The 17453-nt window shown below is 40.0% G+C and overlaps 1 protein-coding gene across 6 annotated transcripts in view; it reads left to right on the top strand.

The window, feature by feature from the left end:
- The first annotated feature begins 5826 nt into the window (after positions 1-5826).
- The window catches only part of LOC102903374 (cytochrome P450 2J4-like), a 49127-nt gene continuing 37500 nt past the window's right edge, over positions 5827-17453 (top strand). For 2 of the 6 annotated variants that reach the window (XM_006974026.4, XM_076564523.1), the window contains exon 1: positions 5878-6167. In XM_006974026.4, coding sequence (XP_006974088.1) covers positions 5958-6167 — 210 coding nt within the window. In that variant the 5' untranslated portion in view covers positions 5878-5957. Of the gene's footprint in view, positions 5849-5877; positions 6168-12459; positions 12594-17453 lie in introns of those variants that run through there. The other 4 variants (XM_076564521.1, XM_042271434.2, XM_042271433.2 and 1 more) reach the window with 3 other exon arrangements.

Raw genomic sequence — 17453 nt, 5'->3', positions numbered from 1 at the left:
TGCAAGGGGCTTTACCAACTTCATGAACCTTTCCTATCTCACTATGAGGCAATGTCAATCGTTTCCATGCATCAAAGATATCAAACAGGTGACCACAGCTGCTCTGTTTTGGCAATGCAGTGGCCTTGTCATCCTGGAGGGAAATGCTAAACAGCTTTACAACCTCACTCCAAATACCTGGGGTTACTTTTTTTTTTTTTTTTTTGTGATCCTTGAGAGAGCTCACCAGATTTGTGATCATTTTATTACAATAAAATACAATTTGTAATCATTTCATACATTGATTCTTGATATTCCTCCTCACCACTCAATTAATCATGGTAACTTACAATTTAATTAGTGCACAATTGCATGATTCCCTATGGTAGTTCTCCTAACCCCAGTTGTCAAATTGGCTGTTTTTCAGGTGTAACCCACATAAAATGCTTTTATTTTGCTGTCAGTTCTGCTATTACTACAGGGCACCTAGGGTTCTGCCCCCTTCAGGCCCTATTAATCTTTCAAGAGTTGCCCTGTTGAGATGGCCTTGTGGTGTAGATAGCCGTGCATGCCTGGGCTCACATCCTTCAAACAGAATGAAGGGCAGTATAGTGCATTCTGGAGAGAGACACCTCTGCCACCACTACCGCACTTGAAATTGAAATCTGATTTATAATAAAGCTTGCCATTCTGAAGAGTCTACACAATACGTGGAACCATTTTACCTAATGAATGAGAATCATGTCCCTGATCAAAAAAAGATGGGAGGAGAACCTGGAGAGATGGCTCAACCTGGAAAGATACTCAGAAGGTTAGAGCATCTGTTCTTGGTGACAACCCTGTTTGGGCGGTTGCTCACCTCAACCCATGGGACCCTGGCATCCCTATACCCAAAGATCTCCAATGTTCTGGTGGAAGATCCACCTCAACTCCCTTCCCCTATCTCTTTCCCTAAACCCACCCATTCAAAGCCTGCCAAGCACAGCTTTTCTGGTGGAAGATTTACCTCAACTACCCTCACTCATCTCTTCCCCCAAACCGCCCCTTGAAAGCCTGTCAACCATAGCTCCTTCTAAAACCTGTGCTTTCAAAGCCTGACAAACATGGCTCCTCTCCCAGAGAGGCTCAAGACCACTCTCACAGGATATATAAACTGCATCCCAGAAAAGAGACACTTAGTTCTTCTGGTCTCTCCTACCTCTCTCCTGTCTGAGGGGTCAGGGAACCACCCAGGAACATTTTATCCATTAAACTGGGCCTTTTCCTGATTTGGTTTCATTTGGATTACTGTGTCTGCAGAGAAACCTTCAGGGTGCAAAAACTTATCCAACCCGGGTTCAATTCCCAAGATTCACATGGAAGCTCACAACTGTTCATAACTCTGGTTTCAGCAGATCATCACCCTCCTCCAAACTCAGAGGGCATCAGGCATACATATGGTACACAAACATACATGACAACAAAACACTCATATATGTAACGAAAACATATCTAAAAATATTTTTAAAGACAGAGAGATGAAAAGGATGTGAGATGGTCTCCACAGTCAAAGAAATCCAAAGCAAAAAATGTAGCTAAATTGGTATGTGGTTCTCATTTAGGCACAATTAGAAAACACATCTTCATACTGAACTGAGTCCTATATTAACTCATCCTAGGATGTTGTAGCAGTCATTAGATAAAGGGGTCAATAGGTAGAAAATTACAAAAAGGAAATGGGACCCCTGATTAAACCTCCCTTAAGTGTGTTGTTGATGGTAGGAAGATCAGAGAAGTGTAAGGTTCAAGAATGAGATATTGTTCAAAGAGGATCTCTCAATCTCACTAATTTCCATATACAAGTAGAAGATGCTTCTTTCTTTCATTCCATTAAGTTTGGGTATGTGGCAGTATCAAAAAATGTGGTAACTCTGCTAATGGTTTCTCCCTGCCCTTTTTTTTTATTGAAAATAGATTCTTTTGTCATTCAATATAGTTTGATATCAGTTTCCACCAGCATCTACTCTCAGTTTCTCCCCATCTCCTGTGCCATCTGTATTCACTCCTTTTCTGTCTCTCATGCTTCTAAGAGATACCAATCAAACATAACGAAATGAAATATATCATAAAACCAAAACTTCCACATTGAGGTTGGGCAAAGCAAACAAAAATAAGAAAAACAGCCCCAAGTGTAGGAACAAGAATCAGAGACCAATTCCTTCACAGACTCAGGGGTCCCATTTAAATAGTAAACTAAAAAAATGTATACACAGAAAACCTGGTGAAGACCCAAGCAGACACTGTGCTTGCTGCTTCAGTTTCTGTGAGTTTTTACAAGCTTGGCTCAGTTGATTTAGAGTGCCTTCTTCTGGTGTCTCCCATCCCTTCTGTCTCCCCACTTATCCTGCCTCCTCATCCATGGGGTTCCCTGAGCTCTGAGGAGAGGTGTTTGAAATGAAGACATCTCATTAGATATGAGTCTACCAGTGTTTCTCTATCTGTGTAATATCTGTCTGTTGTAGAATATTATTTTAAGATATATTACATTTGTTTATGCGGTGGAACATTTGTTTAATGACTCAAAGATGTGTTGCCTTTCTTTATGTGCATTTCTTTAACTCTTTGAATCTGTGTTACTTTGCCTATCTAAAACCCCTGATGGTCTAATAAAGACCTGAATGGCCAATAGTGAGGAAGGACAAAGGATAGGTGGGGCTGGCAGGCAGAGAGAATAAATAGAAGAAGAAATATGAGATAGAAGAAGGAGCCAGAGAAGGAATCAAGGGGCCAGGCAGACTGCCACACAGCCAGGGAGTCAAAATAAAAGTAAGAAAAGGAAACAGTCTAGAGGTAAAAGATAGATGGGATATTTTAAGTTAAGAAAATCTGGCAAGAAAGAAGCCAAGGTAAGGCCTGACATTTATAATTAAAAATAAACCTCCATGTATGATTGATTTGGTTGCTGGGTGGTGGGCCCCCCTAAAGAGCAAAAACAACCAACATCTGGCTGTTGGTCTCTAGATTTGTTCCCATCTGCTACAGAAGGAAGCTTCTCTGATGATGGCTGAATTAGGCATGAATCTCTGAGACCTATGATTATAGTAGAATATCATTAAGAGTCATTTTATTGTTACCTTTTTTAAGACCAATATTGCTTGATTTTATCCTAAGTGTCTGGGCTCTCTAGACTCTGGCTCTTGGTTACACAGCCAGGGTGAGGTATGAGTTCCATCTTATAGAGTGGCCTTAGGTCAAATCAGACATCAGTTAGGTATTCCCCCAAGGTTTATGCCATCATTGCCCTAGCATATTCTGAAGTCAAATCGCTTTGTAGATCAAAGGTTTTGTGATTGGGTTTCATTGGTGTTTCCTTTTCTCTTTTGGTAGCTTGCAGAGAACTTTTCCCTGTAATTGGCACTAGAACATGGGAGTGAATGTTCTATACAGGCACCAGCTCTACCTCTACATATTCAATGAGTTGTGTGGGTGTTGTCCCCAGTAATATGGCCTTTGTGTCAGTTTGTGGAGAGAAACCTGTTCTCTTGACAATACCCTAAGTTGCTTGGGGATTTCCATGAGACACTTGAGCCAACAACTCAATTGGATGGAACTCAGTCCTGGCACTGGAACCTTCCTTTGCTGATAAGAGATGGCCAGTAGAGGTTCTGTCTCCTTCATTATTTGGAGAATTCAGTAGAACCACCTTCCTATTTTACAGGAAGTTTCCACTGCACTGGGTTTCTATATCTCCCCTTCAATGGCCTTCAATTCTAGCTGTCTCTCTGCCCATTTCCTCCATCAATGTTGTCTTTCCGCCCTCTTCTCAACTGATCCTCCCATTCTTGTCCTTCCACCCCCCTCTGCTGCAACCCACCCATAAAATCTGTTTTATTTTCTCCTCCTAGGGAGATTCGTGTATTGCCCCCAGTCCCTTTCACTATACCTAACTTCTCTGGGTCTATGGATTGTACCTTGATTATCATTTTTAAATGGCTAATATCCAGATGTAAGTGAATACATACTGTCTCTATCTTTCTGGGTTTGGATTCCATCACTCAGCATGATTTTTTTCTAGTTCCATCCACTTGCCTGCAAATTTCATGATTCCATATATATATATATATATATGTTTTTCGAGACAGGGTTTCTCTGTGTAGCTTTGCGCCTTTCCTGGAACTCACCTGGTAGCCCAGGCTGGCCTCGAACTCACAGAGATCCGCCTGCCTCTGCCTCCCAAGTGCTGGGATTAAAGGCGTGTGCCACCACCTCCCGGCTTTTTTTTTTTTTTTTTTTTTTTTTTTGGTTTTTCGAATGATTCCATATTTTTAATGAGTTGAGTAATACTCCATTGTTTATATGTCCCTAGTCTTCTTTGTCCAATCTTCAGTTGAGGGTTATCTAGGTTGTTTCCTAGATAATATCTGGCTATTGTGGATAAAGCAGCAATGAACATAATTGAGCAAGTGTCCATATGATAGGATGAAATATCCTTTGCTTATATAAGCAAGAGTACTGTAGCTGGCTCTGGAGGAAGATCAATCCCCGTTTTTCTGAGGAACCACTGTACTAATGTCCATAGTGAATGTACACATTTGCACTCCTCCCAGCAATGGTGAAGTATTTTTCTTGTTCTACAACCTTGCCAGAATGAGCTGCCATTTGTATTATTAAGCTTAGCTATTCTGACAGATATAAGAAGAAATCTCAAAATAGTTCTGATTTTCATTTCCCTGATGGCTAACAATGCTGACCATTTCTTTAGGTCTTTCTCAGCCATTTGAATTTCCTCTTTTGAGACTTCTCTGTTTAGATATGTACTCCATTTTTTAAATTGGGTTATTTGGTTTTTTGATATCAAGCTTCTTGAGTTATTTATGTATTTTGGATAGTAGCCCTCTTTCAGATGGGAGTTGGTAAAAATCTCTTCCCTTTCTGTAGGATGCAACTGGTAGTTTCTTATTTGGTAAAGTTATATTGCTTTTCTAACACCCGTGTATACTCATGTGGAAGCCAAATAGTAGGAATCATTTCCTCTTCTTGGTAAGGGTGGATGCATCTGGACTTTGAAACCAAGAATCATGATACTATATTCAAATTTATTATTACTTGTCAATAAGATATTATTGATATATCAGATATCAGTTGTGAATATGAGAAGTTGCAGAGCCTTCTAATTTCAGAATATATTCTAGTCTTGTTGAAATTGGGCAAAGAGATTACAAACACTGAAATAAACTGGCATTGCTGCTCTGAACTTTAGAACGATGCCCAAACAAGATTTTAAAAAACACATACAGCTTTAAACACCTTTCCTCACCTTCATAACTGCACAGCACAGTTCATGGGGAGGGATCATTTCAGAAAGTTCCCAGTGGTGGCTTTTCTCTGTTATGTCACAGGTGCTGCAGCCTCACAGATCTGGTCACCCACACACCACACCACACAATCTCTCTCCTCTGAAAAGGTTGCTAGCACAGGGGAAAGCTTGTTTACAAACCAGGAGTCCGCTGGGATGTAAATCACAATTCCCAGAGCCATACAAATGCTTAGGAGAAACAAATTCCTGAAAAAACAACCATTCTTGGCCGGCCCTTTTAAACCACACTGGGGGGAGTGCTGGGAACACAATGCCTGGCACCTAGGGGTGGGGGAGAAGTACCTGCAGGTAGGAAGGACTTGGGAAAAAGGGCAAAGCCGAGAGCACCAGCATAAAGGTTAGGAGGGAGGTGCCTGGAAGAGATTGGGTAAACGTGCAGAGAAGCAGAGGGCTCTGTGGAAGCCTCCAGCATTACCCAGTACTGATAAGCAGGATGTAGGCGCCCAGGCAGAACAGAGAGATGGGGCGGGGCCAGTGGAGATGGTGTGAACAATGAACAGGGCCGGGACTATGGTAAGACCGAAAGCGGGGGCGTGGTCTGCAAGGAACAGGGTGGAACTTAGCAGAGGAAGTCCGTACTAGGAAGGGACCCAGGGAACCAGATCCAGCTCAAACCTTTACCATGCTTATCACAGATGGCTCCCTGGTAGCCGCCATCTGGGCAGCACTCCATCCTAGGACTCTGCTGCTGACTGCTGTCACCTTCCTGTTCCTGACCAACTACCTAAAAAACAGGCGCCCCAAGAACCACCCTCCAGGGCCCTGGCGCCTGCCCTTTGTGGGCAACTTGTTCCAGTTGGATTTGGAGCAGACGCATCTGGTGATACAGCAGGTAAGAAAGGGCTAGGGTGCCTGGCTGTGCCCTGACCCAATCCTGAGCTGCAGGAACAGGAATCCTGGCACTGGGGGCTGGAGGACGCAGTGGTAGGCTGATGCTGGCCCTAGGCTAACTCAGCCAGTAGAGCTGGTTTCTAACTTGTGCCTTCATTTATGACACACGATGTTTTGATGCCAAAAAGTTGATTTTCTTATCTGTATATGAAAGATCTCCGTTGTTAACCCATTGTGATTTGACAACATACTACCTATGATTTCATTTCTTCTAAGTATGTTAAGTAGATGGATGACAGAATAGTTCACCTTGTTAAATAAATGCTGCTGCTTGAAGAATGTATAAGTGCCCCCTTCACTTAATTTGTTAAACTCTCATCCAGGGAATAAAAAAAAAAATGAAAAAAAAAACTGCTCTCTTGATCAGAATTTTCTGTAACATCAGTTCTCTCTTATTGACACTAGTTTGGTCTTTGTGCATCCTTGCTGACTGTTCACCTAATGACTTTATCAGCTACACAAGTGCAGAAAAAGATGCAATCAAGTCTCCAGCTCCACTGGGAGTCTGGTTGGCCTCCTGCTCTCTTCCTCTCCCTCTCCAGCTGCAAGTGTGTGTGTGTGTGTGTGTGTGTGTGTGTGTGTGTGTGTGTGTGTCCTACACATTTAAGATCCGCAGATGTTTTTGCTGCACTGACCATCCTCCTTTGCAATGTCCCTTTTTATCTGTAGCAATGTCCTTGCCTAGACAGAGTATGATTTAGGTTTTTAAAGTAATTATTCCTATGTTTTGGTTCCTTACTTATTATGTCTACCTCTTACCATTAGCTGGGGAGACTAGATCATTTTGTGTATTTATTGTTATATAAGGATATTTACTCCTTATTTTTATTGCTTTCTGTTTGGATTTCTGTTACTTTACTCTTCCATTTTCCCTTCCCTCTGTGTTTCTTGGGCACATTCCCAGTAGATGCCTTTATCTTCTCTCTCTTTACACCTATTTTACCGTCCTCTCAGCCAGTGTTCTGTGTTATTTAACACTCACATGCCACTCATGGACTTTACTAACACTACTTCCATGTGTAGTGAAGCTGACACAAGGCTACAAACAGGGAGAAGCCTTCTCCCCTCTCGGACACACTGCTCAGGTGTTGTCCCCACACTGAGACCCACATCACACACTGACCTGCTCGTCAGTGTCCAGTGCTGCTGGAACTCAAAGGCAGAGGAGTCTGTTGTCTTTGCCCCTTAATCAACCTCCATTGCTGTCTTTTTTCTGACCTTTCAAGTTCAGTTACCTTTCTGATCTCAAGCACTTTCTTTTTCCATTCCTTCAGAGGAGGCTGTAACAGAAGGAAACTTCTTCACTGTGCCCCTCCTCAGAATACCTTTCCCCTCCATTCCCATACTGTCTTTCCGGATGGTAGGACACTAGTTTGAAGATCTACTCCACTTAACATTTTTAGATGTTTTCCCACTTCATTCTTTCCTTTGTGGCTCCCCCATAAGTGGTAAGTTATTTTTTCTCTGCTTTCAAGAGATTTTCTGTTTGTAGTTTCTATATTGATTGTGGTGATTTTGCTTAATTAAGCTTGGTTTCTTCATGGCAGGCTTGTATTTTGTCAGACTAGGTAATTTCAACCGTTCTTCAAGATTTTTCTCATCTACACTTCCTCTTTCCTGATTTTCGGGAAGAGATGAACATTGAGGCACAGCTATAACATGTCTGGTGCTGGATCTTGCTGTTTACCATCTGCTTTCTCTGCATAGCCCAAGCATTGTTTCTTTGCCAAGATCTTCTATACAGATCTCCACTTACACCATTGCAGCTTTCTATCCTTGTTTATTTTATTTCTTTGTTGAGACATGTCGATATTTGAAAAAAATTATGGCAGTTGATTTTAAAATCTTTCATAACTCTGAATTCCAAAGTGTGTCATCTCAGTAGACTTGAGATGTTCCAGTTTTAAGGTAATTTTACTTGCAGAGGTATCCTGTTGGGGATCTGAATACTGCCCTTTTTGAGTGGTGACTGAAAAGTAAATTTTGGTTATAAAGGGTCTCTTGCATGAATCTTGGTGACCTCAGTCTGTGATCCCCACACTCACAGAAATTCACCCCAAAGCCTCATCAGCATAGAGGACAGCTGCAGACCTCAGGGATCCATCAGAGTAAGGTGGTCACACCTCACCACAGGGGCATAAAAGTCAGAGATATCTTCCTTCATCTTTTCTATGAGGAAGAGACATCTGTGTTGCCATAAGAGAAGGGGAGAAGATCAGATTTCACTACAGGCTCTGCTGCAGACTCTTTGTAACAGTGCAGCTGTGGATCTCACGATTCTGCTCAGAGACTCAGCCCAGATGTGATGCAAAAGTAGTGTGAGTAGCAAGGCTCCACCTATGAACTGCACTACTGCAGTCCATGGTAGGTTAGAGACGTTAATGTGGTTTTATGGTGTTAAACTCACAACACACAGAGGCAAAAAGGCAGAGATCTTGTCAGGCTGGTCTGCATTTTTCATGGCTTTGGGAAAAAAATACTGAATTTCAATTAAAGTTTACTCTCTGTCAACTGCTGTTTAAGTAATATGATCAAGAAATTATTTTACTTGATCCTGAGTTAATTAAAAATATTGATATACCTTCCTTTTGCCGCTAAATTAGATGTGACTACAGGGCTTAGGTGAAATGCCTAGTGTCACACAATGTTCCTGATGACCCCCTGGGGCTCTTCTTCCTATTTGAGTCATTTTTTATCCATTTACTTTGTCCTTTATGTGAGTTTACATTTTGATATTTCCATGTATAAACAAGTGGACTAAAATGGTACAATTTACTTGCAATTATTTGGATTCTTGCCATTGGGAAACAATCATCACAGTCTGAAGGCCTTCCTTCTGGTTCGCATGCTCCTTTTCCTTTAGGCTCCGTAACAGGCACACTTGTGAGCTACCTTCTGGTAGCATTTCCACACTCCACTGAGCAAACTGGCTGAGAAGAACAGGAATCTAACTTTCCCATGTTGGTCCCTGAGGTTATGGCAATGAAAGGCTAAAACCCAACATCATTTGACTCAACACTTATTCTCTGGACTTTTTACTCTTTTAACCTCTCAAGATGGGGTTAAATCTACAGGCTAGATATATAAGAAACAAAAACTGCTTTGTACCAGAGGCTCACCTGAGATGTCCAGTTGCTTTTGGATTACTGCTTTGATTTTCCAGTAGTTTCATTTATATGTATGTATTCTGGTTCATAAAGATGAGGAATTGACAAACAAGAAATTTTGAGGACCTATGATCCAGAAGGCACAAATATAACCACCACACTCCTCCATCTTGCCTCCCACCTTACTTTTAATGAGAGCTAATTTTTCCAGGAGCCTGACCTGCTTTTGTTCTCTCATGTGCTTACCAACATTCTCTTGTTCGGTAATTATAGGAACCATGATGATAAGAAGTGAATATTAATCTACATTGCATTGTGATAAAACTTGGCATTGATCTTTGAAGGGGAGATATTTACCAATCAGGTAGAAAGATCTGAGTTCTGTCCCCAGAACCTACATTTATAAAGCCCAGTGTAGTAGCCTGGATTTGTAATCTCAAGACTAGGGAGGATCAGACAAGTAAATCTCCCAAGGTCATGGACTAGCCAGCATAGCTTTCTTGGGCCAATGATAGACCTTGACTCAAAAGACCAAAAACAAAATAAAAAACATCTCTCCCCTTAGAGAGATGCCTAGGATTGAACTCTGGTCTCCATACTCATCCACATACATATGGACACAAATGAACAAACACAAAGATGCAAAGAAACATGTTAAACTTTGAGGAGGCAGAGTTTATGGGTTTCTTGTCCCCATTAGGAACACACACACACACACACACACACACACACACACACACACACACACACAGACACCTCAACGCCCAGTGCTTTAAGAATGCAGGTTAAAAAACCTTCTTACCTACTCCTTAAGGGAAAATTAATTGGTAGAATTTTTTTTTTTTCAATTTTCTTTCTGGGTGACTCTGTTTTGTTTCTTCTTAAGTTTAAGAATTTTGAATTAGTGAAGTCTTTCTCAAGTTGCTCCTTCAATACCCAATGTCTTGTCTCACTAGTCCTTGGAATGAAATTTCTCTTTTTTTAAACATTCCCTCTGCTGATCCTTGTTTCCTTACACTACACTGGGAGATTTCATCCCTCCTATTAATGTTCTGTCCTATTGCTTTCCTTAAATATTTTATTTCATATTTTAATCCATTGTTCTTCACTTTTCTGTTATTACTTCTAGATTTAATCTTGTTTTAGCCTTCTGGACTAGCTTCTATTTTAAAAATTATTGTATTTTTTTTATGTATTTGAAAACTTTGTCTGTGCATTGCATGCCTGCCTAGTGCCCACAGATGCCAACAGAGGGTGTTAGATACCCTGGAATGGGAGTTACAAACAGCTGTGAGCAGTCATGTGAGAGCTGGGAATAGAACCCAGATTATCTTGAAGAGCAACCTTCCAACTAAACCATCTCTTCAGCTATGGCCTACCTCCCTTTTATCCTCTTTTAAAATTATTGGCTTAACATTACATAGTAAAAAAAAAAAAACATGTCCTGTCTTCTGACATATCCTGAGACATCATCTGGGTCATTTAATTCACATGAAATAATTGGAGACTGAATTAACACATTTGAGAATCATAAGGCTAGAGATACAGAGTCAATTGACTTCCTGATCTTTACTTAGTTGGTAACAACATAAAATTTATTGATATAATCTGCTGAAGTATAATATATATATATATATATATATATATATATATATATATATATATGCAAAGAGTTGAAGTCATTCACCTCAGAACTTAGCCTCTGGATACTTCTTAAGTTCAAGTACAAAATCTAAGTGGTACATGTTGTCAGTGAGGAGTCATTTAGATTAAACCAAATTTGAAGAAGTTTCCAGCACCTCTTCATTGAGTTTTCACCAAAATGAAATTAGAAATTTATTGAATAATCATACAACTATTACTGATAGCTCTTAAACTCAGATACATTCACTTTTTGGTTCTGCATTTATGACCAAGACAGGGCAGACTGACTGGGGTTAAATAAGATTATTAAGGTCTATGGATAAGTAACAAAGAGAAAACTGAGTCTAGGCTGTCTTCAATGTGGGTGCAAGATTCTCAGATGAGACCAAATCATGACATACGATTTGACACTGTTCCCACAGATTCAGGTCTCAAAGTGGTAGGGCAACAATGCATGGAGATGGGTAGAAGACCAAGATACCTGAAGGAACTGAATCCTTCTCTTTGACACTACTGTTGCAGTTAGACAAGACACAGGTAGACAAAAAGCAGAGCTTGGGTCTACATAGTTCTGACTCTTAAGCACACAGGTGAAAGTAATTTAATATTGATCACATAACATATTTCAAACCAAACAATGTTATACATTATGCATTTCTTGGGCACTCTCCTTCTCTCCCAAACTACTTCCTTGGTGTCATGGCTGCTCTGCAGTCTATCTCCCACGGAACTCTAAGGTTCTATGGATTCTCAACATTAATGTATTTGTCTTCAATCTTATATAATGCCTGACAACTTCTCTCCTCCAGGCAAAAGCTAGGTTTAGCTAGATTACTCTGCCTACAACTTATTTGCCTCCCCAGAATGGTGAACCTAACTATAGTAGAATGATTATAAATAATTGGGTGAAGCACAAAATATGCTGAATACTCACACAGTTTGTATGGCTGTCTGGGACTGGTAGGCTCTTGTGCTGGCTCTCACCATGCATTTGTATTTCCAAGCCTTTGAACACAGAGCTCATTCATTTGTCAAAGGTGCAGTGGGCGGCTGGGTGCCTGGAACTAAACAGAGTGCTTCTCACAGTGCTATTCTCATTACAACCCACAGAACAATTTGAGGGAGATTTTTTTTTCTCTTTCATAACTGGGGGTCTAAGACTTGGAAGAGAGCAGCTGTCCCAGGATCCCACAGTCAGTTGACCATACAGCCTACATGCTTTCATCACTCCAGATATTCAGAGATGACTGCACTTCTAGAAATCAAGCCTTTATTACATTTTCCATATCTACTAATGAATAAACAGAGAATATTCTCTTCCCTACACTGATACTGTAATTTTCACTCAGGTTTCCATGATTTCTACAACAGACTTGTAGGTAGACAGTTCGAACTCTGAGGACTAATGCTTTTCATTTTCTACATTCACTAGATTCCAGGTTAGAGAGCTTGCTTTCTTTAAGACAAAAACTTCTAGGGAAACTTGGTGCTCATTCAGCTCTTACCGGTGAATGCATGAATGAAAGTATAAGAAGAAATTTAAAATTCTAAAGAGAATTGGAAGTTGGTGAAGTGGAGATGAAGAAACTGTACTGAAACATTTCTGTTACATCAAGGTACTTTTTCCACCCAAATGGGCATGGACTCCTCTTAGTTTTAGTCTTATTGTTTACACATATACATCTCATGTCTAACAGATGCTGTGTATACAGCATCATTCTATAGATAAGCAGACATTTGATTTTCTAAGAAGTCCTTGAAAGCTATACAAAATATGCACAGAACTTCCTCAGCATTTGTAAGGTCACATGAGTCTTTTTCTCTGCCTTTATTGGACTTTAGAATGGTTGAGTGGAGAGCTTGTTTATTTGTTGACACTTATATACTTATACCTTCTTTTAGGAGTACATGATAGATGCCCACCCAATTCATACTGTCCTGCATCAATGATTTTTATAAAATACATTCCATTTGAATTTGAATTTGAACTTAGTTCAGAGGGCAAGAAAACCTTATTAGAAACACTTCCATAGACCAAGGTGCATCCCTTGTGGGGCGTTTACCCACCACCCCCACAGCTTCCCAGAGTTTTCTTGAGTGCGAGCAGCAGGAAATATTAGATAGAAGGATTTATAGCGGAGAATCTTGCGGAGATAAACAGATAGAAAATAAAGGATAGCCTCGAGAGGGCCTGGAACCTATTCCAACGGGGCCCCGACTGTCTCTGGTCCAGGGTTTTTATAGAGACGCCAAGGGGTGGAGCAAAAGACCTCCTCCCCCAGCACAGCCAAGTGCAGACCATCTCAGACACCTGCACTCAGGCCCGTGGTCCTGATCATCCTCTATTCGGACCTGCTGGGTAAAGTCACGAGGAACCCCAGAACGGGCTCCCACAGGTCCCCCCTTCTTAATATATAAAAAAATAACTATTAATGGCTTACAGCAATCTCCATAGCTGTTACACCTCCCAGTATGGGAGTAGAGGATGATATAAATGGCATTTCTCTTTTGAATTAGGTCCAAGGTGACCACAGCAGTCTTAGCTGCCTCAAGCCCTTTCTAAACCAAAACTCTTAAGGCGACTACAAACTTAAAGAATCCCTTAGCTTCATCATTACCATTAACAGGTTAACAAAATATTGCTATACATAGTCACAATTCTCTCAATCTTACAACTCAAAGCAAACTCTTAACCGAACCATTTGAATTAGCATATATGGTGCTATATATAGTTAACAATTTTCTCCGTCTTACAACTTTAACTCACTCATTTGAATTTTCTTGTTAACAGAACATAGGAAAACTTTGATGTATTCACATCAAACTTAAACATTTTCTTAACTCCACAAAACCAGGGTGCATTAATATCAATAGGTTTCTGCGAACATAATTCAATCGCATAACTCCTCCTTTTCTTTATAATTTTTTAAACAAAGTCTCAAACCTAGTTAGAGGAACCCAAACTTATCTGTTTGAACAGTTCCATTTGTAACACAAAACCAGTTCCATAAGTAATTCCATTTTTACATAAACAGTTCCACAAAACAATTCATAAATCTCCAGTTAATAAAGCATATACGCATACACAAAATTGCATCTTGATTCTAAGTAGAAATACATTTCTTCATTTAAACAGTTTCATTTTTAACCCAATTCCAGAAAACCGTTCCTAGGTCATTACTATAAGTAAGCTCAAAATTGTCCCATTGCAATGAAATCTCTATTGTTCATTTCATTTAAGTACCAAAATTCAAATGATAAATATTGGTACTAGTCTTCCAAATTTGAAGAAATCCATAACCAAAATGTTTTTGTAATTTTATCTCATTTTAAGTTCAAAAAGTTTAAATAAGAAATAAATTCTGGTATCAGGCTTTTACTTCCAAATATGAAGAGACTTTTTTAACCAAAACTTTTTGCAGTTAATAATTTTTGTTCAAACAAGCGTCTCTGCAACTTTTGTTCTCACAGACAGACCTTTTTAGTTATAGTAAGATTTTAAACCGCACCGTTTTTGCTGTTAGCTCAGGTTTTTCTGTGCTGCGTTGATATTTCACGGATCTCAGCTGCGGATGCCTTGTGCTGGTTCTGGCGTCCGCCATTCTTAGCTTCTTAGCGGCTTCTGGAGCTTTTGAAATCATTTAGACTGCCTGCTTTGCAGTCTACTAGGACACTATCTCCTGTGTCTCAGGTGTTTTCACCATATACATTAATAGACTCACACTTAACATTTACACTTTTTCACAAACTCACATATAACATTTTTTTGCCTTGCAAAGCATTTAGACTCATTCAACATTTACACATTTTTACAAACTCACATACAACATATTAACATCTACTTATTTATACTTTATAGAACTACTTTAGCAAATATATTTCCTATTAATTCTTATATACTTATCTTATTTCTTATTTAAACTTACATTTACAATTAGCATCTTACAAGCTTATTACTACATGTCTTAAGACTACCTTAGATACTTCTTACAAGCTTATATTCTTAAAGGAACTCTATTGATCTATTTTACAAACTTATATAGGCTACCATTAGCATATATCTAACTTAGCAAACACCTAAAGATTTCTTAACACAGATCTAACAAGACAGAATTTTACAAACTCACATATCTTATATTCGTCTCTCTACTTCTTACTCTTAATTATTATCACTATCTCTATTATAAAGATTCTCTTAACTAGACAGGAAGTACGTACATCATTTCTAAAGTTTACAGTTTATAGTTAGCTTTGTTATAAAGCACTGGGATTTAGTGAGTGTTGTCATTATAGAGTTGTGATACTTGTTGCTAGGGGATTGTAACATTCTCAGGACAAAGCCACACCCCAAAGTTGCGTAGTTCTCTTGGCCTTTCCGAACCGGCAGAGATGTACTGTCAGCGGTAGATGGTTTTTAACTAGAGGCTGTCCCTTCACCCATATTCATAATAGTTCCCCTAAATGCCTCAATTCAGACAAACATTTCTATTACAGCAGCACTTTTGGTTTGTTCTATGGAAAAACTTCACTTCACACTGAGGGTGAAGCTCATCACCAAATACTGCACAGCTATTAGGTGATATAAAGTATTTCTCTAAAGGAGCTAGTAAAGCCAAAAGCGGCACAGCTCCGAACTCTTATTCCTCACTGTTTGCATTAAACCAGTGACAAAACCTCAATAGCACTAATCGAACCACTTTCATTCTGGTTCCTTTATAAGAACCTCATTGGAGCTGACCTTCCTTAGTTCCACGCTCCTTACAAAATGCTCCAGTAACCACCGAGCTTCTTTCTCCTCTTGTGAAAAAACAAACGTGTCCTCAACCCCATATTAACACAGGATCGGGACCCTTCCATAATCCCGAGCAGGAATCTTTCCATTTCACTTGAGTTTCAGCATTTAGTATTTTCACTTCATTAGCTTTAACTCCTGATATTAGCAGCTGTGATATTTAGCATTGATTTCTTATAAGGAACTTTCAGGTAAAGCAACTCTTTTGTAAGACAGCTAGATTTTTTGAAGTTTGTTTCCCATCTATAAAGCAGTCATTTCTTTTTTGAATGCCTGTTTCCTTGTCTCCTTATTAGATTTGCAAAGGAATTACTCATTGCAGGCAGTTCGTTCAAGGCAAAGAACTTTTTTAATTTCAACATAAGTTTCTTCATATCTAAGACAACGTTCAGTGTTTAAACTGCTTTCCCTTGTTTTAAGGATTTTAAAGTGGCTTGTTTGCTCTTAAAGGTAGCTTTTTGTCATCCAACTACCGTAAAAACTTTGCACAGCTATTAGGGTAAATAAGGCATTTTACCAACGGAGCCCCAAACCGCAAGGCACTTAGTTCTGTACCCTTTCAAATTTTCACTGGAACTGACACTTAAACTCTTAGACGATTTTCCTCCTTATTCTTTTAAAAGCTGTATTTTAAGTTTACCATGAATGTATTTTCGAGCTGACAAGTGTTTCAGGGCAATGTCACCATCTTTAGTGGAAAAACTACCTTTCCCAGAATGCATTTCCCTTATATCGGTCCATAATAATATCAGTCCCTTATATCATTTCCCATATTTCTTTTCGGGTTTGAGAGTCAACTGGTTCTCTTTCACTAGACTTGCTTACAAATTCTTGCCCGGGAGGTTTGAACAAAGCTTTTTGCCTTTTCAATGGGAGATTTGAACAAGCATTTTACATTTTCAATTATGGGACATTGGGAGGTTTCTGGTCTCTCCTCAGCTGGCTTCAACAGGTGTCTCTCCTTCACCAGACACTGGCCCCCGAATCAGAACCACACCTGCCTCGTTAGCGCGCATTGAGGCTGGCATTTCTGATAGCAATTTTCCTCAGGGCTTGTGTTTGTTTTAGCCAGTCAGTGAAAAACAAGATCATTTGCAACAGAGCTTTTCCATAGCTCCTTCAGAGATTTTTTTCCCACTGATTTTATTCTCATTTTGCTTGCTCCTTCCTTCCCCAGGTACAGAGCTTCAGCTATCTGTCTGCGGCTCTGTACCTCTGCTAGCTGCCTTTGGAGGTAGGGGCTTTCTTTCTCCCCCTGAATCTGCCTCAAATTCTAGCAGCTTTTTCAGGTCACATTTTCTGGGGAGGATTATGTCCCTTCTCTGTTTCTTCAGAGGCTTTCTCCCAGACAGTTCCCAGTTTGGTCTCAATTTATCCCCTCTACCCCAGAAACAGTTTCCGACACTACAGTGGTGGCTTTCCCTGCTACTGAAGGTAGGGGCTTTTGTCTGTTTCTATTTTTCAGGGTCTGAGGTTTGTGTTCATAAATCAAGCTTAGCAAGGGAGGTTTTCGCCATTTCTAAACTCCCATTAGGACAGGTGTTTTGCCTCTTCAGGCCTTCACCTGGCCCAGTCCCCCAGTGGGTTGTGTTTGTTTGTCTGGGTGCTCAAGGACAGAGCTTATGCCAGAGGCAATCACCCCTCAGGGCTACACTCCCTCATCTCACTGGGAGTCAGTTGAAAC

This window comes from Peromyscus maniculatus, chromosome 2, assembly GCF_049852395.1.
Source record: "Peromyscus maniculatus bairdii isolate BWxNUB_F1_BW_parent chromosome 2, HU_Pman_BW_mat_3.1, whole genome shotgun sequence".
Taxonomy (NCBI): Eukaryota; Metazoa; Chordata; class Mammalia; order Rodentia; family Cricetidae; genus Peromyscus; species Peromyscus maniculatus.
The sequence above is the reverse complement of the archived record's forward strand: the minus strand, read 5'-3'. Positions and strand labels throughout refer to the sequence as shown.